Here is a 27,788-nt window from a genome sequence, read left to right on the forward strand (position 1 = left end):
TGGCTCCCTTGTGATACCCTTGGGAAAGATGAATGAGGGGCCCCCATAAGACTGGAGAAGATGACATGTGCAGAAACCTACAATTGAAAATATCAGTCAAGGAAGACTTTGGTTTTAGTCTTTGGCATGTGGAAAGCCAGTTTTTCCACACCATTTATTAAAGAAGCTTTCTTTCAGTGAACATGTGTGCTCCCAGTACAAAACTAGACCCATGCGTCTTAACAAACACTAAACTAAAATCAAAATGAATCAAAGATCTAAGTATTGAAATGGAAATAATAAATTTACTAGAAGAGAAAACAAGTAGAAATTTTAAGATGTAGCTGTGGCCAGAGACTTCACAAACGTAACCAGACTACATGGGAAACACTACAAAGAATCCACACCTGGAATTTCATCTTATTAAAAAACTTTTGTACCACAAAAGGAACCACCATCAAAGTGAGCTTATAGAGTGGGAAAAATTTGTATCCTGTTGCTCTTCAGACAAATGACTTATATCTAGAAAGTACAAAGAATTGCAAAACCCTGACTTCCAAAATTCTAAGAGACAATGTAAAACTGTGCTTCTTAGGTAAAGATACACAAATAGCTAATATGCCAAAAAATTTTCAACATCATTGGTCATTTGACAGGTGCAAAAAAGCGCTGAAATTTCATCTCACACCAAAAAGAACGCTTATCACCAAGAAATCAACCAACCTGTTGGTGGGAGAGCAGACTGGTGCAACCACTGTGGAAATCAGTAAGATGTTTGCTCAGAAGGCAAGGAGGATTAGAGGTCCTATTCAGCCCAGCTATTCCTCTTCTAGGTATCTTACTAAAAGAAATAAAACCACCATACCACAGAGACATGTGTGCACCCATGTTTATAGCAGCACAGTGTTTAGTAGCTAAATCTTGGAAACAACTTAAATGCCCATCACTTGAAGAATGCGTAAAGAAAATGGGACACTTTTATAAAATGGAGAACTATTCGGCCAATAAACAGAATAAACTTGAGACATTTATAGGAAGAAACTTCAGACCATACTCAAAAGTGAAATAAATCCAACTTGCATGTGTTTAATACATATTGTGAAATGAGAAGAAACCGTAAAAAGAGAGAGAGAGAGAGAGAGAGAGAGAGAGAGAGAGAGAGAGAGAGAGAGAAATTAGGGTGTGGGAAATGTGGAATGGAGGAAAGAAAAGGAAAAATAATACAAGAGAGTTCTAAAAGAACTTCCTCTCAGTGCATTGAAGAGAATATTTTGAGGTCAGTGTATTCAGCTCAGTGGCTTAAGCACACACCCAGCATGAGCAAGGTTGCTTGATCCCAGGTAATGAAAAGAAAAGAAAAGAAAAAGAAAGAAAGGAAAAGAAAAGAAAAGAAAGGAAAGGAAAGGAAAGGAAAAGAAAAGTTTGTGCTAATATAGTTTGTAGAAATTTAAATGCCCATATCTTGTGCAGTAACTACTTTAAAGAAAACAATATGTAATATATTATCTATTCTTATTCTCCCGTTGATTTGTTTTGGAACTTTGTTCTAACTTTTTCATAAAATACAAAATATTGAAAAAGGGATTTTTTTCAATTTCAATTTCAAGGAAATGGGAAGAAGAAAAGCCAGAAAATTCCTACTGTAAGAATTCTGGGTTTGTGAAAGGTGAATGTCATTTGTGTGGAAACACACAGAGGATTTACAAGTTAGAAAAGAGCTAGAAGAAAGATCAGGAAGGTCTAGCTCAAGATTCACTGGGTGTCACTTGGTACCTGGATCTCTTGACAGTACATAATGGGCTGAGGAGTGACCAGCCCCAATGTGCAAAGTGTGCTCCTCAGTTGGCAGCAAGAGGGAGACAGAGAGGAGCTGCAGAAGCTAAGACCCAGTGAGCACAGCTCTGCTGATGTCACAACAATGTGGGTGGTCTCACACCTGTATCTTGCAAGTGTACAGGCAATTTTGTGCTTCAAATCCCTGTGTGCTCCCAGATATCTATCCCATCACATGGGTTAGAAAACAAAGATCCCAATGTTTCAGTAATAAGATCTGGGAACCCTTTCACCATCTTCCTGGGAGTAGTCTTCTGTAGCAACCTCAAATCACCTCCAATTTCCTTGGCTTTGGCAGAGCTTTCACGCTCATGCGGTGGCTCCTTCTATCCTGCATATATCCCTGATGCCCTTTGTGATTTCTGCCCTCTTTGTTAACAGTGACCCTTGAAAGCCACTTTTGCTCCTTTCTTTTCTTAGTAAGCATCTTTGCTATGACACTTGCTCTCAGTGAGGAGCCACAAGGTAAGACTCATCCACTATGGAGGGTGGAGAGACTGATGTGCTTTTCGTCTCAAAAGGACCAGCTGGGTTGTTGGGCTACGGACAAATCAGGGCCAGGCCTGATTCCCAAGACCAAATATGTCTAGCCCTGTGAAATGAAGAGACTGCATCCTGGAAATCCTGGCTGCAAAGTCATCTTGCTAACCTTCCTGGAATCTACCCTCCTGTGACTCGCGCCTGAGCGTTGTCACAACATGCAATGCCCCTGTGACCAACGTTGAAAGCCATGAAAAGTTCCCAGGCTCTCCCAAGTGTTTTTGGTTGAATACTTGCACGCACTGACCTTCTGGAGTTGGGGACCAGCACCATGAAAAACTAAAAATAATCACTGAATGGGAGATGACTTCACTGCTTTTCCTTCGCAAAGCCAGGACAAAGCCAGGCATTGTTAGCACTCTCCAAGCTGGTGTTTCCTTTAAGGAAATGGGAAAGCACAAAGAAGGGTGCCCCTGAGGTAACTGGAAAGACCTGTGACTATAGTCATCAGAGACAATTACCCTGCTTTGGAATAAGTGAGATTTCATTGTCTGCAGACAGCTTGGAAATCATGTAAACAAAGTTGCATGCTAGCTGGATTTGAAGTTTATTGGCTCCCTGTAGGACAGGCAGAGTAAAACATTGCTTGGTGTCCTGATTCACACTAACATTGAAGTTTCAAGTATACTCACAAGAAAGCCATAACGCTTGTCTTTTTGATTCCAGTAGTTTGTAGATCCAGAATTTCCATATTTTTTCAGTACTGTGACTTTCTAAGGGTTTTCAATATTTTAATTTTAATAAATGAAAGAGGTCTCATGATTTTTTTACGCCCACACATAAGCCCCTGCTAAAATACTTAAGAATGACATAGGGTCGAATTGCCAGTATGTTAATTGTACTGCAATAAACCTGCTTGAAAACACACCCAAATAACAATAAACATTGCAGCAACATTGTAAAACACATTTGTGTAAAGCATGATTGGGATTCCAGCTCAAAACACCATGGAGTCTCAGAATTTCATCTATGTAGTCCAGTAGACTAGAAGAACCATGCCAACAGAGGACATGAAAGATGGGTTAAAATAATGTCTTTCTGAGGGGAGAGAAACTGAGCCAGCGGGGAAAAGGATACATGTTTTCACATTCTCTAAGGAGGAAATCAGGTCACCCAACAGCTATGGAAACAATCTGCTAAGAACACCCATTGTGAATTAGGAGGCAGAGCAGGGTTTACAGTGATGGAAGGTGAAATATACATCTATTCATCAAAATATAGTGCCTATGAAATAATAATTTCAAAATCATGGAAAAGAAAAGAGGACAGAACATAGAGAAAATAGATGAAAAATAGATAGACAGATAGATAGATAGATAAACAGATAGACAGACAGATTGTTAGAACAGAAAATCCCCAGAGTTTAGGACATGAAGATGATTCAGAGTTTAGGTAGCTGACCTTTGACCTTTGACCTTTCAGAAGGCCAGAGAAGAGAGAACTGCAGAAGAAGAAAACATGCCATCCTGGGTGGGGATCATGTGAGGATTCAGAAGACCACAGAGGAGAACAAGATCATGAAGAAAGTATGATAGATTCAGAGAAAACATCTCCTCATCAAATGGATGAAGACTAAACTAGCCCTGTTCCCCAGGACAAAAGAGATCAGTGATGCACCCCACCCAGGGAGATGAAGAGGACAGAAAACCTCATCCTTCAGCTGGCACTGGCAGGGCCCTCAGAAGATCTTGCCTGTGATCTGTGGAAACATTTCTCTGCCCTTTTTAGAATCCCTGCAGTTCATCAAAAAGCAAGACTCCAAAATATCAAATCTTTACCAACTTACCAAATAACATTATGGAGCACAGCTCATGGATCATTAACAGTGTGGGATGTTCCAGCTGTCAAGGATAAGAGTCTAAGGAGACCTCAGGACCTACCAGAGACACACAGCAGCAAGGAAGCACAACTCTGCCGAGGAAAGGAATCTTGAATAAAGCCATCCAGGTAGGAAAAGAGAGGAAAACTCTGGCCTTTATTTACACATGATTGCCTGTGAAGAAAATGTAGTAAAACTGTGCAACTTAGACACAGTGTGAGCTCTGCATGTTTGCAGGAAATGCTTCCAATATATTTTGCCTAGCTGCTGTAAGGGCTTATGACAATTAACACTAAGGAGTTCATTTTGCCTTTTAAAGAGACATCTTCTGTTATTAAAGCACTTACCTAAGAGAACTTGTAAGTTTTTCCTCTGACTCTGAAAGGAATTTAAAACTTTCTGAATGCTAAAAGAAGGGAAAAGGCCTCTTGACACCCTTAAGACCAAGGAAGGTCTTTGTCAGGGTCATCACTTTAAATGTAGGCAGCACAGAAAATATTGTCCCCTTGGGGCTGGGCATTTAGCTCAGTGGCATAAGCACCTGCCTTGCAAGCAGGCGGTCATGAGTTCAATCCCCGGTACCGATAAAAATGAAAAAGACAAAAAAAAAAAAAAAAAAAAAAAAAAAAAGAAGAAGAAGAAAAAAAGAAAATATTGTCCCCACCTTCCTTTGCAGTTAGGGTTGGGGGAGTAGAAACTTAACAGTGGGGGGTCTCCTTCCTCTAGGTGGCTAAAGTATCTCCAGTGATAAAAGATGTGTGATGTGCATGGATGAACTCCCTCACAGAATGGAATCATTATGTAGATTAATACTTCTGTGACCTGCAGTCACTACAAATCAAACCACCAATGTTGAAGGGAATGATGTACAGGAATCTCTATGAATCCTTATCTAAACAGGAGGTGGGGTATTGTGAAGTTTAGATATTCTATAATTACACTGTAATGTATCTTTTTGCCTCCACTGAAAACAAGTTTTGGAATATTTTTACAAAGAGACCGATCTGCTGCACACGAAGAAGCTGAAGAGACAAATCAGATATTAGACTTGTAAATAAAAATTGCATTTATGCAGTTGCTGTTAATTTTATACGTGATTTCAATTCTCAGTTCTGACAACACAGTGCAAATGTATTTCAAAATGCTGAGTGAGGATAGTTAATGCTGAAAGCCAAGACTTAATGTTTTGCATGTTCTTACTTTCCCTAAGGTATCTACAATAACTTTGTCTACTAAAACTCCAGAAACTTTCCTCCCCCATGGACAAATGGATGAAAAACTGGAAGAGCCATTGATAAAAATAAACTGAGACACAATAGAAATTCATTTTATTTTCAGTAGAACAAGCATTCATGCCAGGGATGGTGGTCTAGAGAAAAAACAGGGATTTCCCCAACTAATTGGCAGGGCACCTGAGGAATCACTGTACTAGGCTGTCACTGCTTAGGGCTGGATGATAGATGAGGAAAACTGAATCCTGTTTTGCAGCTGAGGCTTGTTCAGAAATTATTGCTCAATGCTATCCATTAAGGGAAGCATCGGCGAAAGCAGATCCAAAATGTAGTTGATAGAATTCTCGAGAAGGTGGGCATCTTCTGAAGTTATCAGGCTAAAGGAATGGGAAAACAGATTCATAGCACCCATGATCAGGTCCCCCTGCCCATCCACCCAATGTTCAGCATATAGTTTAGAGCCCACCACTCCCCAAGCCAGTCAGGCGCCAGCAGGCTCCACACAACATGGCCTCTCCATAGACTGCAGTTGGGGTCTGTGTTGGTCCACTGGGCGCACCCTCCACACCCGCTGCCCCCCACACAGCCCACAGCTACCCATGACTCACATTTTCAGGTCTTTGCCACTCACTGTGATCTCTCTGTGAACTCCCCTTGTAGGAGGGTCAGCTACCAAGGAAAGGTGTAGGCAAACAAATTCTGCATCCATGGCACTACGGAAAGGCACTGAGAGGCTGCTGGTGGACGCGTGGTTAAGGCAACTGTGACACAGGCTTCTCCCTCAGGCCACCAGGGCACACTACAGTGTCTCATTGGGCCCTGCCCCTCCTGGAAGCTCGGCCCCACCCCAGTCTGCCTCGCCTAGCCTCCGGGGTCCCCATCTTCACTCTTGTCCCAGTGGGCACCTCTTTATCCCCACTGCGATCCCGCCAGTCCCAGACAAACTCCCGCTCGACACTCAGGAAGGATACAACTCCTGTGGTTCTCCTGTGGAGTCTCCAGAGGGAGCAGATGCTTCTCTGGGCATAGGCCCCTGCCCCACACCCTGGTCTTCGGGGAGCTCCCTAGCAACAGCGCCATCCACTAGTGCCCCTTCACCACCACCGGTAGGGTCAGGCCCTCCAGGACCCCCTGGTGTACCTATGTCGCCCTCTTCTCTCTCCTCACTTCGCTGGGCGTTTTCTGGAGCCTGCATTGTTCACCAGGCTCCGGGGCTCCTAACCAGCACGGAGTGCTACCGCAGCCGCGCAGTTTGGTTAACAGAAAGAGCAGAATGCCAGGCGCCTTAACCTTCTACTCACAATGCAGCGCGTGATGCGCACAGCGCCTGCGCAGATGGGCGCAGAATGACTTTTATGATGTACTTTGCAACCCTTGTTAGAGAATTCTGACATCTAATGCATTTATTATCTTATTGTCACCTGATTATTATTTGTCATTCAAGTTGTCTCTTTTTCATTTTTTCGTGTAAGGAATGATTTAGATGATGCTGGGGTTTTGTTTATTGGGCTAGGAGACCTTGGGCTGTATTTAGAGTTTTGGATATAAACAGACACTCCCATGTTTGCGGTTGCCCTTCATGCCCAGATCTATGCTGGACTGTTTTTCAGGTAGACATGGGGTCATCTTGATGTGACTGGATTGTCTCATACTCCTGGTATTTTCTCCTTGGCCTTGAGGTTGCTGTTTGACACAGTGAATGGTGGCTATTCTGGAAGAGCATGTTTTTGAGAGTCGATGGGGAAAGGGATTCTGATGCCCTCAAAAAGAATAAAGCTCATACGCTTGGGGAGTTTTGGAGGCAGGATCCTCTGGCTATTGTGTGCAACATTTCTCAGACTTGGATTTTGCAATGACAGAGATTAGTTAGGTGCTACCATCTTAGAGAAAAGTGTGTGGTGGAGGGGTGAATATTTGAGGCCTGAAGGAAGGCAGGGTGCCTCGTGACCTGAAGGATAGTTGTGGTAAAACATCTGCTTTCAGTGGAGCCTTGAGGTCTTTGTTGTCAAGGTCTTTAGCTGCAAGTGGTCTGTCTTGGGGAGGGGATCAACAACCACATAGGGTGTGGAACCCTTCAATGTGCGGGGCCAGGGCTACTGGTAAGTGGAGTCTTGGACATCATCAGAAGAGCAGAGAGATAGTACAGTTTTATTGCTGTGGCACCTTTACTATGGGTATCATGCCAGTTCAGTTGCCCTTTATTTAGAACAGAGCTTTGGTCTTGGGCAATGGACAGTGTGTTGAATCCTAGGCCTCAGGATGACAGAAATGTGGCAGTACTTACAAATTGTGATTTCTGTTGTCCTCAAATCTGCCTTCTCATTGCCTCTCTCTTTCCTCTTGAAGGCATTGAAGCAATTAAGACTCTATTACTCAAAATACACCACTGTGGCAAGGTGACTGTGTTCATGTAAAGGCACTTCAGGATCAGAAACTGCAAGAGGCTCATTCTTACCTACTCACTTTTTCTTAAAAGCAGACAACATTTCCAGGGAAAGATGCCCTCTCTACACTAGAATAAAAGCAGCGTTGTTATCCTCCAGGACTAGAATCTGAAGCCAAGGGAATTCTGTGTAGATTGACCCCAGTTAGCTTGCATTTTCTTACCCCTACACTGTTCAGCTCCTTTTCCCAACTCACTGCACTGTCACCTTCAGTATGAGTTTGTCCCAAATTTCTTTATGAGTGCTGCCACTGCATGAAAAATATGGATGAAATAAATTTGCATGCGTTTCTCCAGTTGATCTGCTTCTGTGAATTTAATTGGTAGCCTCAGCTGAAAACCTCCGGCAGGAGAGCAAAGCAGTTCCCTCCTCTATAAGGTAACAGAGCACAGAGATAATAGGGTCCCCATGTAAGGTGGAAATTCCTATTGTCTCTGCAGGGCCTTCTCCTCCAAGCCAGCCTCTCCCTGGGCCCATACTTCCCACTTGCGGAGGGAATTTCTCTCTCAGCATCATGTGTTCCTGCCTACCTGTGTCTCCTCCACTCCTCACACTAGGCCTGCTGCTCTCCTCACCGCAACAATGACTCAGCAGCCACATTCCCCTTTTCTCCCATGACTCTTCTGTGAAGTTGTCCCTGATGACTCTGGGTGTGATGGAAACTTTCACACAAAAGGGGTAGGAATTTGTCCATTTCCCCAAAGAAAGGCCCAGGCGCCTAAGATCAATGGCTCTGTTACCTTAAAGAACACTCCTGTTTGAGTCCCAGCACCTGATCAGAAAAATGATGTACTCATATACTGAGACAGAGATTAGACAAGATGAGTGCAGTGCACTAAAGTAGTTACATAAATGCTCACACACACACACACACACACACACACACACACACACACACTGGGATATAGTTCTAGTGCAAATAGGAGCCCACTGAAGGTTGCACCTAGACATGAACTGGATTTTTAGCCTCTGTGCATTAGTAATGCCATATTTCTCCTTCTCGGTGTTTAGGTTGATATTGTGTAACTCCTAAAAGAGACTAATATAGTGAAAATTCTATTCCTGGTCATGAGATCCAGACCCAGAATCACAGAGTGTACAGTTTTGAAGTAATTGCTGGGGAGTGAAGTCCCGTGCCCCTCAGTGGGGTTATTTACACTGTATCACCAATACACACATAGTCTGTATACTACACATAGTTTATATGTGACTGCGCACACATAATCACTGACTAAGATTGACCCTGTCAAAGACTGTGCATATGCACGTTGCCATCAGGGCTCACTCCAGGGTGGCCAGCACTTGGCAGTCTATTCTGTCCTCTGAAGCCAAGCATGCACACAACTTTGTCTCCTGAGAGTCAGCTTTAGCTGCTTTTTTTGCACCCTGGGATTCTAAGCAGCCTGTCTACTTGATCTAGTGAATTCAGGATGAATGATTTCATACTTGACATGAATAATGAGACACAATTCTGGGCACAGACTGTGTGTGCTTTAGGGCAAACCTGTGATTCTCATGAGTTTCAGGGGAAGAGCTGATATTCTACCTGTAACTACTGCCATCTCCTATTGTGAGTGCACACCCACAGCTACCTGTTAGATAGTCCTTGGGAAGAGAGGCACATACAAAGGAAGCCAGGTTGCAGTGGGCTTCAGTGAGGACACGTGAATTTTGGAGTCATATAGTTCTTGCTTTAAGTATTTTCCTTTGTGACTGTGGTGCTAAAGGAGGTCTAGATGACAAGAAACTCAATGACGAGGCCACGTTACAATAAAGTAGATGTATTAAAATTCTTTATAAAAAGGAAATGATACCTAATAGGTGGAGGTTTTTCTTCAAAAGCACAAAACTAGCACAACCTTTGTTGCAAGGACGGTAGCATGTTGCTGAAAATACATTAAAAATCATTCCATTGTATGGTCTGGATGGACGAATTGCAAATTATATCAATTACCTCTCAAAGAACTCTTTGTAAAAATTAGGAGATGACATAATTGGCACATAGGACATATTTTGTGAACCTACTCAGGATCAGTGGCTTTTTTGCTGTTGTTCAGGGTATGTTTCAAAAAATGAGTAGAGAGCCTCTATTATCATCACATCGGCCCTAAAGTCTCAGCTTGTTGGTGAAAATCTCTATGTCAGTACTCTGGAGCGCTACAGACCCATGGTGGAATGTCTACATTTGATGTCATTTCCTTCCTAGTAGAGTAGAAATCCTTGTATTATGGCTGCAATTTACTTCCTTTCAAATCCTCATACCATCTTGGGGACAAAAGTGGTGTTTCAATGAATGAGAAATGAATAAGGAAACCACCTTCAAAGAGCCTCTGAGTTACCATATGTCTGAAGCACAAGGCTCCAAGTGTGGCTTTACTGGGTTTCTGTAGAAAGCAGAAAGAATCAGAGGTTTACTTGCTAAAAAGCACAGGAATCTTATTCACTCACACAGCTGCTCTGGGCTGGGTTCTGAAGTGATCCCCTGAGCCCAGGGAGAACCTCTGGCAAAAGTGGCTGTGATTCACTCACACTTCAGTTGGTTGACAGCGTGCCATTACTCTCTGAAAACACGTGTCCACCTCACCCACGCTGCAGATTTAATGAGAGGTGAGGACTGCGGGGCCCATGCATCACTCATAAAGGTGGGCTCCTCTGTGATACCACCCATCTGTGTGGCCTCTTTCAAATGATGACTTCAACAGGAACCCAAAACAACCACAAGGAAACACAGGGGAGCAGTAAGAGGAACCATTTTCCATAAGGCATAGGACCTGTCTTTTTGTGCTCAAGGCTACGGCTTTCACAGCTGGCATACAAGAGGTGGCCATGCTTTATTTAGCAGAACAGTGAGTGAATATTAAAAGCCTGGGGAATCAAGATGTCAGTCATGGTCCCACAGAGTGGGAAACTCATGGTGGGAGCTGAAAGATGTGCCACCAACAGCTACGGGTTTCAGCCAAGTGTGAGACTTAGTAGACCCACAGGAACTCCCTGCAGCACTACTCTGGGTGCCTTTAAGTATCCAAGTCCTGGTCCTTGTCCTTTATGACCTCAGCTCTTCCTCAGAGTGGCCTACTTTTCCCCTCAGTGTCATCATTGTGTAATTTCTCCTGTGTGCCATGTGACCCACTGCATGAAAATATGCACTGTGCTTGGGTGGCCATGGAGTGTAGGAGGCTGGTCCTCTGTGTCTCTGCTCCTTGGGTTTGTGCTCTTGCTCCACTGCTGCTTCCTCACATTCAGTGATTTCTCCTCTCTCATCACAGTCAGGTTTGATAGCACATGACCCATCAGGGTTCCTGGTCTTGGGAGTGCTCAAGCGCCATTCTTCCCTGTGCCCCTCCTGTCTGTTCCATCTTATTCTTCACTAAGCCTTGTGCATCCCCCATTGCTTTTGTTCCTTGGCTCCCTCCTTTCTCCAGTCTGCTTAACCTCTCATTTCTCAATGTCAGGTTTCTGGCACAATTTCCATTTCCTGGATCTTGGAGTGAATATCTGGCTTTCTCTGCCCATAATTTTAGGGACTGAGCTATGTTATTTATGGATTTATTTTCTCCCAGGAATTGAACTCAGGATCTCTTGCTTGCCAGGCAGGTGATGTGCCACTGAGTCCTGTCCCTGGCCCTGGGATGAACTTTTAAATGGAGACATCTCAACGTCTTCTTGCCTATGGCTGGCTTAGCTCTAGTCAAAGGAATTCTCTCAATAGACTTTGACTGAACTAGTTTTCTAAGTCAGTTTGTCATTGCCTTCTTTTGATCACGTGTGTCAGAGCTATCACATATAGAGGTCTCGCTCAACTCTTTGGGATGTCAAAAGGTTATTTGTAGTCCCCACCCATCCCATGGCCTTCTCTTCCACAGCATCTTTTCTTCAGGGTGAACAGATGGATTTTAGAGGGGAACACACTAGATGACTCTCAATAATGGCTAGGCGGGGTGAGCTTAGCTACCGCATCATCCTGTACTGTGTAGAAGCTGGACACATGCACACTTATTTCTCACATTAGCAGTGGAAGAGGTGAGGTATGCAGCTCAATTTCACAATCTCCCTGAGTTCCAGCTCCTGCAATGAAGATTAAGATGGTCATAATTTCCTTTTGAGTATAACACAAAAAGGCTGTCAAAAAACACACTTCAAATCTACAGAAGTAAAAATACATTTATTGTAGTTAATCACTGAAACCTAGGAAAGGTTAGTTGTTCTAATTTTTTTTTCATACAAACTATTAGACCTAAGCATGTTGATCACATCATTTTCTGTAAATAATTCTTCCTTCTTGGGGTTGCTCATACAGACATCCATAACCACTGGCCAGGTACCCAACATTTCTACAAATTTCTACTTGTTCTGTGACTAATCAAACCAGATTGTTATTGGAGAAGCACTTTGAGTATCCTCAGTGATCATGTCTGGTACTTTGGGAGGGCCCTCTGTACCCTGTCCATGATTCTTGAACTTCACTCATAGTCTCAGGAAGACAGAACCACTGACACAGCCTGGATCCGATAATGAAATCCAGACAATGAAGTGGACACAGAGGTCACTTGGTCACTTCCTCACTGATATCTCTCTCTCTCTCTCTCTCTCTCTCTCTCTCTCTCTCTCTCTCTCTCCCTCTCCCTCCCTCCTTTCCTCCCTCTCTCTCTTTCTCACAAACACACACAACCACAAAAGCTGATAGCAGGCACCATAAGAAATTGCATTTCGGCACTGTAATAATTGCAATACCAACTTTATCATATCTTCAATTCTGCTTCTAGATGGCTCTGTGTCCAGAATTTCTTTACTGTTCCATTTACATGTTATGTAATGGTGTTCGAAGTGTGTGGGTTATCACATTTTTTCTTACTGCAGACTAACAAATGTACCTGCATGTTGTATGGTGACTGGCTGCTTCCTTGCCAGGTTCCCCTTAATTTGAAGTTTGGTCAATGCAAGGTGTCCTTCTCCTTGGTTATGTGTGTGCTGTGAACTTAGTTTAAGAATAACTGCTACAACCATGTCAGGCAAGAAGAGTTGGAGTTTCATGAATGAAGTATTGATTGATCAGATCGAGGCTGAAAGGACAATCCAAAACTTCCTCAGCTGCCAAACCTAGATATCACTGAGGAAGGTGGTGAGCAACACAGCTAAAGAATATCCTGTATTCTGACCTGTGCTACTCTATCAGACCCACTGCTGTAGACATCTGCCCAGAACTCACTCTCTCTAACCTGGGACAGTAACTCCTTTGAATGTAACAAGAGTTAATGTCAGTAGAGCTACCTATCTTATTCTCAATGTTTGAGTCCCAGGATTGGGATTTAATCACACTGATAGAGATCTTAGATTGGGTGTAACATATCTTCCATCTGCAGCCTGGGCTCCTACACAATCCCCTCTGGAGTGTCTCTCAGTTTCATCTAATGGCTGCCCTGCCTGCCTCACAGGTGAGGTGCATCGGCACGCTGAGTTAGGTGAAAGCCTCACAAAACGTGACATTATTTCTGGGATTTCACTTCTTAGATCACGCCAGTTTCCCTGGCAGGGATGTTGAAGAGATGAAGTGGAGTGAGAAGTAACATTCCTTGTCTCTGTTCTCTCTCTGGTTCTCTGAGTCCTGGAGCCTGACTGAGCTACAGTGGAGTCAAGATGATGAACACTGACCTCAAAGTTGAAAGCACAGGTGGTGGCATGATCTTAGCATTGGGAAGTCCAGTCCCCACATCCTGGTTCAGGGCAGAATAAGGTGAGCAGAAGGTGCCATGAGTTGAAGTAAAAATGATTTAGGGAACCACATTATGATAGGAAAGTCTGTTATCCTGGACTCAGGGTTTTCCCATGGCATGTGGAAAATCTCTCATTGAAACTTATGTGTTAGGAGTTTGAGAGCCTTCATGGCACCTACAGAGCTGCCCTGTGTAGTGCTCACAATGTTTGTTTTTGGGGGTATGGATTTTTTTATTTAAAAGGAAAAAGAGAAAAAACAAAACAAAACAAAGCGGTGTAAGGGTACAAGTAATACAGAACTACAAAAAAACAAAAAAAACAAAAAAACAAACAAACAAAAAAAAAAAAACAAAACAGTAAGAAATCACCAGTTAATAGATTACATATTATCATCTTAGAGATAGTTGCTCAAATCACAGTATCAAATAATACAAAGTGGACATTCAAACAGTGAGACTGCAAACAGTCGTGTTCAATGATCCAACCAAAAACATTAATATGGTCAGTTATTTAACACCCCTAAACACTCTTGCTGTTGTATCCTTTAGAGCACTTTTTTTCCCTCTCTTTTTTTCAACAAAATTTACACATTTTGTGTTTTATTACTCCTTAGTTCTTATTAGTTTTTTTTTTTTTTTTTGGGGGGGGGGAGAGAATAAAGTCAAATATGGCAAAACAAAGCTGTCAGTCAAAACCAAGGATAGACATAGCACTCAAACTTGATACTATCATACAGAATGGAACAGACGCGGGTAGGGATTTTTGAGACAGGGTCTGGTTATGTAGATCTAGCAGGCCTTGAACTGAATAAGCAGTCCAGGCAGGCCTTGAAACCACTGTGCTCCTCTTGCTTCAGCTCCTGAGTGCTCCCATGTTGGTGTGCACTACTATCCCCAGCAATCATCAGGAATTTTGAACACAAGTTCCAATCAGGAATCAGTTCCAGGTAGAATGTAACAGATATTTTTCAATTTCTATTGTAGCTTTGGTAACATCTCTGTAGTTATTTGTCTTATCTTACACAGTTCTCTTAAATTTCATTGGAGGAATGTTGGCTGTGGATTATCATACCACTCATGCGAGAGTACCTGCTGAGTCTCTGATCTAGAATGTCTGTATTATTATCATTAAAGTGAGAACATGGTGAGTATTTTCTACATGGAGCAAACAGATCCTTTCAGGCTCTCATGGATCAAATGGGATAAAGGGCTGTGTATTCCTCTTTTTTAAAACCATGATGGGAAATTTATCATACGGTTCAAAAATGCTGAACAAGTGCTCTACCAGTGTGGCATGCACCCAGGGTGAGATCCTGGTGTTCTGATAATGCTGTTCTCCTAAGGATCTGAAATGATGATTGTGGGTTTTACACACTGCCACCCCCATACACCACACTATTTACTGTTATAGTAAGGTAAGGAAAATGAGATTTTGCACATTCCATGGAGAAGTTTTGACAGAAAGATAGAATTCCCTACAGAGAGAACAGGTCTAATACGATTCCCATGCCTAGGCAACTTCTGCTTCATGTCATGGTAATTTTCATTCACCCTGAGCAGATGCTCACAAACATCACCCAGATCTTAAACTCCCTTCAGTGAATGCAAGGAAGACTCAGTCATCTGTTTCTTTCATCCCCACAAAGAGCCCTAACCCTAACCCTACCCCTTCCCTAACCATAACCCTGACCCTGACCCTAACCCTAACACTGCCTTGACTGCCAGGAATCCTTTAACATCTGTGGAAAAGAGAATGTGGGAAAAGGCAAGAGTGCATTATCCTTGAAAGTTCTACAATCTGTTTTAAAATACAATGTGGTAGCCAGGTGTGGTGGTGAATGCTTGTAATTCCAGCACTCCGGAAGCTGAGGTGGGAGGCTTGTTGTAAGTTTGAGAACAGCCTGGGCTATAAAGTGAGCTCACTTGCTGCCTGAACTACATAGAGAGACCCTGGCTCAAAAATGCCAAAGAAAAAATTTAATGTGGCGTCTGTGACTAGGCCACTGACTGACTCTGGACAAGACCTTCCTAATTAATTCTTGCACCAGGGAAGAGGTACCTTTGGGAAATGAAAGCACTTTTGATTTATACAGGGGAGAATGGTCATTATAAATGGAGGATCAGACCAGCCCAAAGGTGTAGACTATTGGTATAACTTTTGTGGAGCCATGGGTTTCAATACTATCACAGGAAAGATGATTTAAATTAATATAAATAGAGAAAGAAGGAGTCAGAGGTATAGATCAGACTCACAGTAGGGACAGAGAAGTGACAATTAAGGAAACCCGGTCCCAGTCAAAGCCATTACTCAGTCTCCTCTGCTAACAGACAGTTATAGAAGCTAGGAGTCCATTCTCACACAGAAACCCTGAGGGTAAGGGCTTTATCAGAATCCTTGCTCTTCTGGGTTGTTACCTATGAAATGGATGTTTTCAGGTCCTACAGAAATTAACAGATACATACATCTCAGAGGGACAGATGGCTACTCACACCTGTAAGCACTTTGTAGTCAGTACTCTCAGAAGATGTGATCAGGAACATCTCCTCAAGTATATGACTGAACGTACAGTTCTATATACTTGGAGTTTTATCAGTCAGGCACTTTGAAGGGAGAGTTAGGATCGTTCCAGAAACATGGGTGTGATCATTTAGAAATTATTTTAATATTGAATTTTAATTTTAATGTTGCAAAGGTTTGGAATCCACAGATGGAAGTAGCTGCAGTAATTTGTGTTAAGGTTCTCTAATGTTTGGAAGTTATGGTTTAGACCTAGGAAGACAACTCAAAACTGTCTGGGCAGAGGCTGATGAGGAGAGAAGCTGTCTCAGTTGAATCTGTGGTTAGACTGTCCCTGAGGCCATGATTCCCTGCGCATGCACTGTGTGCTTTTGCTTTTCCTTTCCACAGGGAGGTAGTGTTTCCCCAAGTGTAGTGTGAGCTGAGGAGTCACATGGTAGGTCTCAAATCCTGGCTCTGCAGCCTACTGACTTTGCGCCTTTGTAAAAGTTAACTGTTTATTCCTGATGCCCCGTTTACCCATGGCAAAGTGAAAAGATTAAATATCCATCTAAGTTCGTTATGAGATTTCAAGACACAGCAAAGTTTGTGGAATTCACACGGTGGAGACACAGTTAGGGCTTCAGCTGTCACCTACTGGGACAGTCTCAGCAGTGGGTTCTCTCCTTAGAGGATGGGTCTCAATATATTTGAAATTGGAAAATCAGTTTGCACCAAAACATTGATTAGCTTATTAGCATCCAAATTAGCTTATCAGGTAGTGAGGGACAGAGGAGCACGGAAAAATTGGAAGAGGGATTGGGACAGGGCTTGCACATCAGAAAACCTGAGTAGTTTGGAGATGTGTGCTGTCATGGAAATTGTCCAATCACAAATACAGACGCACAATTTCACAGATACAGCAGGGAGAAGTCTCTGTGATTAAATCATCCTCTATTTTTTTTTTTTTACTGCAAAGAGTTCACTGATCCAACAAAAACTTAATAATATGGTTATCTGTTTTACAAACGTAAACATACCTGTAGTTATATCCTTTAGGGCACTTTCTTTTCCTCTCATTTGTATAATACCAATGACACATTTTAGGTTTTATTACTCCTACAGTTCTTATTGCTTTGTTTGAAGAGAATAAAGACAAATGTGATAAAACAAATTAGAGTCAGTTAAAGCAAGAACAGACATAGTATATGATGTAAAAACAAAATACAAGGTGATCAACAATGGCTACTATAATGCCTCTTGCTATTTTCAAAAGAATTGCCAATATCTTAAAGAGCATAAGATAAAACATACCAAAACAGATCATAAGGAAACAATTTTAAGAAACACTGATTTCAAAACAAATCCACAGGAGATCTTCGTTGTCTGTCTTATTGTCTCTAGTTTTCTTCCAAATAGTTGTCTCTATCTTCACACACAGTGAATACATACTGAGCATTACAGAACTAATAAAATTATTACAGGATGATGGATTTTTAGGTCTTCAAGCCCAGACATTGGAGAAGTCCATAGTTCCTGTCATAATGTCCTTCATTCTCTTCATAGTAGCTGTCCTTATCTTTACATACGCTGAAATTGAACATAAGAGCCTAGACTAATATAACTCTGAACAGTGAATAATAGTTTTGCTAGATTTTATATCATAATGTTACAGAATTAACACTGGGTTTCTTAGTGTCTCTTCTTTGTCAGAGTATCTGTTCATTACATCGTGCATTATATAATGTGTTCCGGTAAACTGTTTAGAAATACTCCCAATGTGTGAATCTCTGCATGTATATCTATCCTTTCTATATCATAGGAGAAAACAGATCATAATAAGAGAAAAAAAACCACGAATTCTTAGAAAAACATGACATGAAAAAGATATATAAAACCACATCATTAGGTCATCTACAGTAGTTACTATGCTTTCTCTTGTTATTTTCAATAGAGTTGTCCACATCATCAGACACATAATAATTGAACATAGCATTACATAGCTATTTTAGTAAAAATACAATTTTGGAGACTTTGTAGGACTTCAAAAGCAGTTAATAACCAAATCGGAATGGGTATGTTATTACATCTTGTCATCTGTAGAGTGGATGCCTCTACTCTTAGACTCAATATTATCAAGCGTACCAAATTCGAATAAGATCAGTCAAGCCAAAACAGCAGCTTAACAAGCCATCTTCAAATAAGATCAGTCATAGTAAGACAATGTAAGTAATACAAGGCTTCAGTTTAAGTTAATAAGAAATTAAGGATAGTTACCATGGTATAGCTTGCTATTTTGGGGATAGCTATCTATGCCCTCAAATCTAGTATGAGTAGATTGACTTGAACAAAATAAAATCAAACTAAGCAGAGGAATAAGATTATTGTGGCTTTTAAATCCTGATACACTATTAACAATGCCCTCTGCCTTCCTTTTTTAGGGAATTCCTCACCTTTTCCTTTCTCAGGATGCTCTGTATTTTTTGGGCCCCAATAAGTCCAAAGTTTTTAGATTAAGGGGGCAACCTGCTATCTATCTGAGCGGTGCTGAATCTTTTTCCCCTGAGCTTGATCTTGAGCTGTACTCTTTTACTTACTAAAGCCACAAGGTTTTCCTTCCTTCTAGCTTTGCAGTTCTCCACTGCACAAAAGTGTCAAAACTTTCCAACCTATCTGCAGCTGCTGGGCGAGTTGTCCCTATTTTTCTCCAGTTCCTTGTCACATAGAGCATCGTTTTCTCATCTTTGACTTTCAGTTTATTAACCGTCTTTCAGGTTGAGTACATTTCATATTCAGAGCATCACGATGGATCCTGCCTCCTAATCTACTCTGCCTGTGTTTCGCTGTTAGTGTATTTAGACTATATTAAAAACTATAGCCCACCTTCTCTGCCTCAACTCTGCTATTCTATTTTTCTGCTATCATTTGTCCATTTTTCTCCTTCATTCCACTGTCCTCCTTGCTCATTGAGGCCTGTCTGCCACTGTTGCTGGAATCCTGGTATTTTTTCTCTCTCTCTTTCTCTTTCTCTGTCTCTCTGTCTCTGTCTCTGTCTCTGTCTCTGTCTCTGTCTCTCTCTCTCTCTCTCTCTCTTTCTCTCTCTGTCTCTTTCTGTCTCTCTCTCTGTCTCTCTGTCTCTGTCTCTCTCTCTCTCTCTCTCTCTCTCTCTCTCTCTCTCTCTCTCTCTCTGTTTGTCTCTCATAACCTTTAGTATTTTCTGTAGGGTTGAGTTGGTGACCATGAACTTGCACGTTTCCTCTTTGTCTTGGAAACATCTTTTTTTCCATTAATTTAGAGAGAGAGAGATTTTCAGGGTACAATAATCTTGGTTGGAGGTTATTTTCTTTCAGGGCTTGGAACATTTTCCCCCAGGCTCTTCTCAATTTAATAGTTTGTGTTGATAAGTCTGTTGTCATTTTGATGATTTGTCCTTTATAGGTGATGTGCTTCTTTTCTATGGCCGCTTTTAATATTCTGCTCTTGTGGTGGATCACTGGAATCTTGATTATTATGTGTCTGGGTGTAGATCTGTTTTGGTTATAGCTACCTGGAGTTCTGTATGCCTCATTATCTGGGTATCATTTTTTTTCCTAAGTTTGGGAAGTTTTCCTTAATTATTTCTGTGAATAGTCTTTGTAATTCATTTGTTGTGACTCTTGCTTCTTCACTTACGTTTTTTATTCTTGTTATATATCCTCTTGTCATCTTCTAGCCTTAGAATTGTTATTTCTTGGTTCCTTGTTATTTTTAATAGGTCTTTTCTTTCATGATCACATACTGTAAATCTCTCTTCAAATTTCGAAAGGCTAACTTTTGTTTCTGTTGAGGTATTTTGCCAGCTTTCAGTAGAGTTTTTAGTTTCCTGGTAGTCTCTTTTGATCTGTTTCACATATTTTAGACTTTGTTTATGTTCTTCACCAAAGTTTCTCTTCCTTTTCTGGGTTCCTCCCTTCTTCCCTCTGTGGTTTTTTTTTGTTTTTGTTTTTTTTTTTTTTTTTTTTTTTTTTTTGAAAGTGGCTTAGCATTTCTTCAATTAACCTTTTTATTTCTTTTCTCACTTGTGTTAGAATTTCAGTTTTAAGTTTATCTATGAAGTCATGAATGCATTTATGTCTGCTGATGTTGTGGCTAACACTGCATGATTGCTGGACTGCTTTTTTTCTGTATTTACCTCCCCTGGACTTATTTTCCCATGCTCAGCAGCTGAAGGTTTTGTCTTATTTTTTGTTCTTGTCATGTCTCTGGTTTCTTTCAGACAGGTGTGTGGAGGAGGTCTCAGGCCATCTGGCTGGAGGCTTGCTGCTCTGTCCAGTTTGCTTATATCGGAGGTGGCACACAGGGATGCTGCGGGTTGGCCCCTCCCCTCTAAGGCAGTCAACCTTCTATTGCCTTAAGCACTTTATGCTGTGCTGTCATCACAGGGTCAGAAGTCACAGGGTCAGAACAATTTCATTCCTGGATATTGGTTCCTGGCCAGGGGCGTCGTTCAGCCCAAGCTGCTCAAACCAGTCCTCTCTGGGTCAGGGGTGGTTGACTGACACCACTGCAATGCTGGGCTCTGCCCTACTCCAAGGTGTCTTCCAGTCAGCCTCCCAGGCCATGGGAACCAATTTCCAGCACTCACTGAGAGCCAACAAAGCTCTCTACCTTGGCTCTACTTCACACTGTGCCACATCCTCCTGCCAACGATCCGGGACTCACCAACTCCCGTTATTGGCAGCTGTGGCTTTGGCATGACCTTGAATCATCTGTCTTCACTGCGCACCCAGCACAGCATGGAACAGGTCTCAGTGAATGTGTCAGAGTTGAGCCCTCCACCCGCGCTTTTCCTTCCTCTTCATAATTTTATTATTTTTTTTTTCGGTTTCCTCCTGGGTTAGTGAGAATCATTCTCCAATCATCTGGCCCACTCCATATTGTCAGATTCTAGTATCTGGGCTGTTTTCCCTGGAGTGGTTCTCCTTAGAGCTTTCTAGCAAGCCACTGTTTTTTTCCATCCTTTATTCTCACAGTGTCCAAAGAGAGAGAGTGCTTTGTATTCAAGATTTGCCTGTGATGAATTCTGTTGGGCACTGTGGTGGTGACCATGAAGGAAAATTAAAACTGAGAACACAAATCATGGACTGAAAATGGATTTATGTGTTTGAAGAAAGGTCTCTCAAGGAGGCATGAACATTACCTATTGGCCAGAGGAAGCCATCACTACTGAGAGAAGCACTGCATAGGCTTTAATGGGTGTGAGAGCTCAGTTCCCAAAGGGACCTCCCAGGGCTAAAGATGAAGGCTGCATATTGGCTCCTGGGGCAGGTGAGAAGGGCAATTTTGTGACTGTGTCCCTGATACCAGCAGGATGGAGCAGAGGTACTGAGAAGACAGATTCCTAAGTCAAGGGACAAAGATCTCAGGAGGGGTGTTACAGAAAAATATTATCAAATTAGGTGAATCTTTGCATTGAGGAGTTTAAAGGCAATTTGCTTATTAATGCTCGTGAGCTGGGGTACTGAATCAAAGTTTAAATCAGCGGCCCTGAGTTTGCCTAAAGTTCAATTTAAATATATTTTTCAAGCAGGAAGTAGAACGCTGATGGCAGTTATTGCATGATTGGTTACATTAATTAAGCCAAACTTGGCTAAGGAATCTACATATAAGTAGATTTGCTTAAAAGGAAATGTTTCCATTTAGGAAAAAACATCCTGGGAAGGAAAGGACAGGATATGAGTGCAGTAAGTAAAGTTAAAATGTACTTGACGGGACTAATCTGTCCCAAATATGAAGTCCTTGATGCTAGTTGGGATAGTTTGCATTTTTCTAAATAGGGGAAAACATAAGCCTTGCAGCTGGACATAGGCAAGTTGACCCTGTGCATTATCATGGAAAAGCAACTGAACCCAGACAGTCAGGGCTGACTGAATTTAGGAGCCTCACTACGTGACAGGCAGCAGCAGCATAGTCAGAAGCCACTAACTGCTTTTTACTTGTTCCATAAGATGTCTATAACCGTATGCTTACAATAGGATATTGAGATTTCTGGTGGAAGGGAATACCTAATCTATCTTTTTATAAATCAGAAATTTGATATTGTCATCATATAGATTTACCTGTACATGACATGTTCCTTGTGTCTGATACTTCTGGGGCTCTCACCTTGTCTCTCTAGTTGCTACATGAGGGAGTGAATGACCTTCACTGTGGTGGGTTATATCCTGATTGGAGGTGGCACAGGGAGTTCAGCTACCTTTAGAAAACTCAATATTCCCAGGCTTCAAAGTCAATGGAGGCATAATCCTTTGACCTTTGGTTTGTAGGATATTACCCAGTCCTTGCAATCTGGTCGAACAGTATTGGCTCAGGCATGAAACTTGGCAGGACAGTAGGCCAAGAGGGCAAATCTGCTACCATTATTTTGCTGTGTGTGCTTTATATTGCACATCAAACTTTGGTTGATTTATGACTTTTCCAGAGCATTCCATCCTGTAAAGAAGAGTCTCTGTCTTGGGTAATGAATGGCATGTTGCACTAATTCATCAGATGCCGGAAGTGAAAGCTGGTGTCATCCCACCCTATGTGTCTTGGCACTGGCTGACAGGAGGAGTTGGGAAGGGTTTAGAGGTGCCAACTGAAGAAGCAGCCTTACAAAGCTGTATGCAAAGGTTGCTAGGAAATTCAGGTCATAGCTCAGAACACCACAATACATATAGCAACACAACTGGTAAAGATCAGACTCAGGAGAAATCAAGTGGGAACAAGAAGTCCATGGGTGGTTGGATGCCAAGCCATGTGTGTGGTGTGTTGGTGGAACATTTGTGTATGATTTTATCATGTCCCACGACATTTTCAAAGACTTAGATTAAGCGCAGTGGACTAATTAACCCGACAGAAGAAATTGCAAGGCAGTCTAAAACTGAGGTGATTGCATGAACAACATTGAGAGTTTTAATCAGCTGTACCTTAAGAAATGAGAATAAACAGCCCCACAGAATGATTTTATAAGTTTTTGAGAGTAATCAAAAATGAAGTTCAGATAAAGTTGCAGCCTACAAAGGTGGAGCAGGGGAGAATTTCGCTGCTGAAAAAGTTAGCATTGAAAAGCCAAAAATTCTGAAGCAGAAGAAAAAAATTGCCTGAGATCACCACAAGTACCCTTCAAAGATATAAAACTAAAAGTGAAAGACTTCTTTTTGAGAACAGAGCTCATGGACACCATTCTCTAGAACAGCAACAGCCTAGGGAGTGAGGAATGTGAAAACTCTCCGGGAGCTGAAATAGGTTCACACAAGCTCAGCGGGTACAAGAAGTAGAGGGAATATCTGAGGCAAAAGCCTGTGAGCATGAAGAGGATCTTGCCAATTACAGAACTGTTTGGTCTCTAGGTTGGTGGTTTTATTGCCCTTGAATCCCCTGAGTGAGATTCAGCAGCCCAGAGCTGCAGCATTACCTTGTCTTCAGAGACTGTGGTCAGCAGCTTAACCCATACATAGCTCAGTCCCCAGCAGACATGGAAGCATGTTCTCTGGGATAACAGTGCGCACCTGAGCCCAGTCAGGCGTGATTGAGGCACAGCTGTGATTTGCCACATGTCCTCCCTGGACCATAGAAGGCTCTTCAGTGTCTGGGATGCAGCTGCTGTCCTTTCCTTCATTTTTTTTTTTCTTTTTCTTTTCTTTTTTTTTTTTTTGTTTTGTTTTTGTCTTTTTCCTTTTTATCTGTACTAGGAATTGAACTCACGACTGCCTGCTTGCAAGGCAGGCACTTATGCCCCTGAGCTAAATCCCCAGCCCCCTTTCCTTCATTTTTCACGTGCAAAACCTGTAATTCCACTTGCTTTCCTAGAGGAGACCCAGAAGGGCCACAATTTAAGCCTGTTGTCTCAGACATAGGTCACTTCTGAGTCCTTTACCTTCATTTGTGTGTCAGGATTCTTGGAGATCTCACATTAATTAGGGATGATCTCTCAGAAGGCAAAAGGACTTGTGGATCAGGAAGTTGCTGATCCTGTTACAAAGTCTTTTTCTGTACTGGGAAAAGGAAAGAAATGAAGGGAAAATACAGGTTCTTGTCTCCTAGAGTCTGTAGGTCTCCAGAACTCTGAGGTAGAGCTTCCCAGGAGCAGGAAAGGAATGAAGTACAGCTTAGCTAACATTAGATCCCATGTGATGCTGTTGGTGCCCATGCCCTGAACAACAGGAAATAGCAATGATCCTGAGCAACTGTTGGCAAATGATGGTCTATCAGCCACTTCTGACCTCTTATATTTTCCTAAATATGCCACCTTAGACATCAGTCATGCAATGTACAATTCGCCCACTTAGAGAATAGAACAGAAAGATCTTTCAAATAGATGTGGCATTTTTAAGACAGTCACCTTCCAGAAATTTTACATTATTTTCACCTTCTATAAAACCCAGTATGTATTGCCTATCAATGCTTATTTTTGAAACTTGTCTTATGAACTAGTTTTATTGCATTATGGCCAGGTCACTCCGTTCCTTGTTTTCTAGGTCTGCTTTAGTACCACAGTGGCAAAGGTTCCTAGTTGTGGCAGAAACTACATGACTCCAAAGTAACTAGTCTCCACCCACACCACATGTTACATAATCCCATGTCTGCTTTCCTGTATTCATGGGGATTCCCTGGGACTGTATCATGCATCGCGGTTCAGTAAGCAAATGAGAGCACTGAAGGGCAGTATAAACTATCCCTGAGAATAGTTTAAGCACTACTCTAGTATAAAGCAGAGTCCAAACGAAGACACATTAATCTGGGTCTCTACCCGCTATTCCTTTCCATGTACATGAGGAGACTGTAAAAACTTTCAGCTTACATCAACTAGACCAAGCAGAGAGGCTCACTGGCCCCAGAGTGAGAAATATGAAAAAAAAAAAAAAAAAAAAAAAAAGAATCCCGAAAGATAAGAAGAAACTGATTAAGAATCCACTTGGATTTAGAAGGCAGGCTAGGTGAAAAAGTACAGTGATACCTTGGCTGATCAACTTAATTCATTTAAAATTTGTGTTTAAACATTGGGCATATTTTTCTCATAAGAGATGATGGAAGGATTTAGGAGGAATTCAACATGGTTGGAAAGAGATAGAACTCCGTTCACAGCTACTCAGGGAAATTCAACTGAAGCATAGAGCGCTAACTGGAACCACCAGGATCAAGATTAAAGACTATAGGGGTACACAGGAACAGCTACCCCTCCTCCAAGGCCTGTAGTTAGAGACCTGTGGGAAGTTGAACAGCCTTGGACATCAAGACTGTTGTATCCCGGGTTATTCCCAACTGCCAGAGGTGGGAGCAGAGAGTCTCCTCATTTCAACCAAGGAGGATGCAGACTATGACGGAGGTGTGTGAGAGGCAGCAAAAGTTATAAAGCACTAATGGGATAGAAATAACGAAGTAGCCAAGCTAGAGAAAGAAGGATGATCTCAACAGCTTCGAGGACCTAGAGAAGAGGGCAGAAGAGAATGAATGAAGGGTAAAGCAAGGAATTATTGGAAGTGACAAAAGACTAGAGAGACTCTTCACACATATGAAAATATGATTAATTATCTAGGGGGAAATTGAGGAAATGGAGTAAAAAGATGGGTAGATTAGAGTGAAAATACAGGTAAACAATAAAAAATAGGGAAAGGAATGGGAACGAATCCACATCTCTGGTGTCCACTGAGAGTCCTGAGCTACTGATTAACATCGCCAAAGCTGCAGGAGAGTTTGTGTTGGGTTTGAAGCTGATTTTGTCCTCCAGGTGCGGTGGTGTGGAACCAGTCTTCAGCCAGGATTTTTATATGCCCCTTAGTGGCCTCCCACTCTTTGTCCTGTTTGTCTTGGCAGTGTCTCTCTCCCTGGGACCGTGCTGTTTTCAGGCATAGATGGCACTGTTCTCAGTCCCATGTACCTTGAGCTCATGTTGATCCTTGCAAAGCCTTTTGTGTTCCTCTTCCCTGGCAAGGCTCTGTCCTCTCAAGGTCATTTGTTGCCATGTTGAGTGAAATACTGTCTTATGGTCAGATCTTCTGCTCCTTCTCTTGCAGTCCAAGGATGTTCAGTCTCAATACTTTGTTCTCTACAGTTCACACACTGTAGCTAAATACATATTGTAAACTTCACGAAGTATAAAAAGGAATCATCATTTTGCTAAGTAAACACCTCATCTACTGTCTTTCTTCATTTGGGAAGAGAAACTTTAATCTGCCTGTGGCTCTCTACAATCCCATCAGTGAGCTCCTGATATCAATCCCCTAGATGCCGTAATTCTATCCTAACTTATGATGCTCCAGAATGAATCACATATTCATTGATCATACACTTGTTCATGTTAATCAAACTTGGATGTGTCAGTGTCTTCAAAATATTTTGTTAAAAGAACACAATTACTTTACAAAATCCAAGTCCCAATCTTAAAATATACTTCTTGGGCAATGAAATGAAAGTTGCTTAAGGAAATTCAAGAGTTGATTAGCTAGAATTTAACTTAAAAAATGGAACCAACAATGTCACAGTAAAGACCCTGGAGAAGACAATCATTCAATATTATCATTTATTTCCAAATAAAATTTTAATAGCACTAACATGGGATCAACTAGCATGATGTGAAAGGACAGAAGCACGAAGACTGTATCACAGCAGGGGGTCCTAGAACGAAGGGGGTTTGCTAAGGGTGGCACTGCTGAGATTCCTGCGGAGGATCCAGTCAGATTTGGATGACTGCTTTCCCCCACACAACAAATACATAGTAAAGCCCTATGATACAATCGGTTACAGAAAATCACCGTCTTTATGTAAGCATAAAGTGGGATATGTGAAGAAAGAAGTGAGTCAGAAAAGTATTTCTGTGGCTGCAAATTAAGCACACTGCTCACAATACATCAAAGTTTCATTCCCTCTGGTTGAAAGCACCTTGGGAAATATGAAAAAAATAATGGAAGTATTTGTTAGAAAACATTTGCCTCTGAGGAAGAAAGAGAAAATCGGAATTGTTTAGGACCTAGTACATTTCATGGAAAGCCTCCTGCGACTGCTCAGAGTGGGAAAAACAACTTCAGAAGAAACACTTGAAGATACAGCGAAGAAGACAGAACATATACTTCAAAAACTTAGAGCTGACACACCGAGACCTCCTTGCTAAGAGAAAGTGACTAGGCATGTGTTGCAATACTTTCTCAAATCCAGGGAGCAGAAAGTTGACCACCTACGGAAAACACAAACCACTTCTTCAGCAGTGAGGTATGGAAAGCTGAGACAGAAGAAACACATAGCTAGCTATGTGTTCTCAGAAGTAGAATTCAAAAGAAAACCACGAGCCTCTCCTCCTCAGGCTTCGAATGTAGCCCCAAGTGTCACAGCCTGTGTAGCTATAGCACAGCACACAAGGCCTGAATCCCTTGCTGATATGCTCAACATACAACGTCCTTGACCAGACAGCAAATCCCTAAAGCAAGGCAATCCCTTCCTGAGAGGACCAGTGGTGCAAATCTCAGCCTACACAACCAGAAAGGCGTTGAGTGAATGTGCAGGGAAAGTGACCCTTATGCCCTGAAGTTGTAAGCTTTCTTCAGCAGGACTCACAGACAGAGGACATCAGCCTGGACACCTGACAGAAGAGCTTCCTGGACGTCCACTCTCATCTGCAGATCGCAGCCCTTGACATTCCTTGGGTGAAGCTTGCGAGAAGATGAGAAAACAGTGAAGAGACAGAGCTGGGGTAAGGTATAGACCTTACTCTATAGATGG

At 42.0% G+C, this 27,788-nt stretch overlaps 1 protein-coding gene across 1 annotated transcript in view; it reads left to right on the top strand.

Annotated features, from left to right (window-relative positions):
• LOC134475329 (actin-binding protein WASF1-like) overlaps positions 1-6,692 on the top strand; it is a 40,729-nt gene extending 34,037 nt beyond the window's left edge. Inside the window, exon 3 of the mRNA XM_063245595.1 lies at positions 6,302-6,692. Coding sequence (XP_063101665.1) covers positions 6,302-6,692 — 391 coding nt within the window. The remainder of the gene's footprint in view (positions 1-6,301) is intronic.
• The last annotated feature ends 21,096 nt before the right edge of the window (positions 6,693-27,788 follow it).

The sequence above is a fragment of the Cavia porcellus genome, unplaced genomic scaffold (assembly GCF_034190915.1).
Source record: "Cavia porcellus strain 051 isolate PalLab524CR breed Dunkin Hartley unplaced genomic scaffold, mCavPor4.1 scaffold_3, whole genome shotgun sequence".
Classification (NCBI taxonomy): Eukaryota; Metazoa; Chordata; class Mammalia; order Rodentia; family Caviidae; genus Cavia; species Cavia porcellus.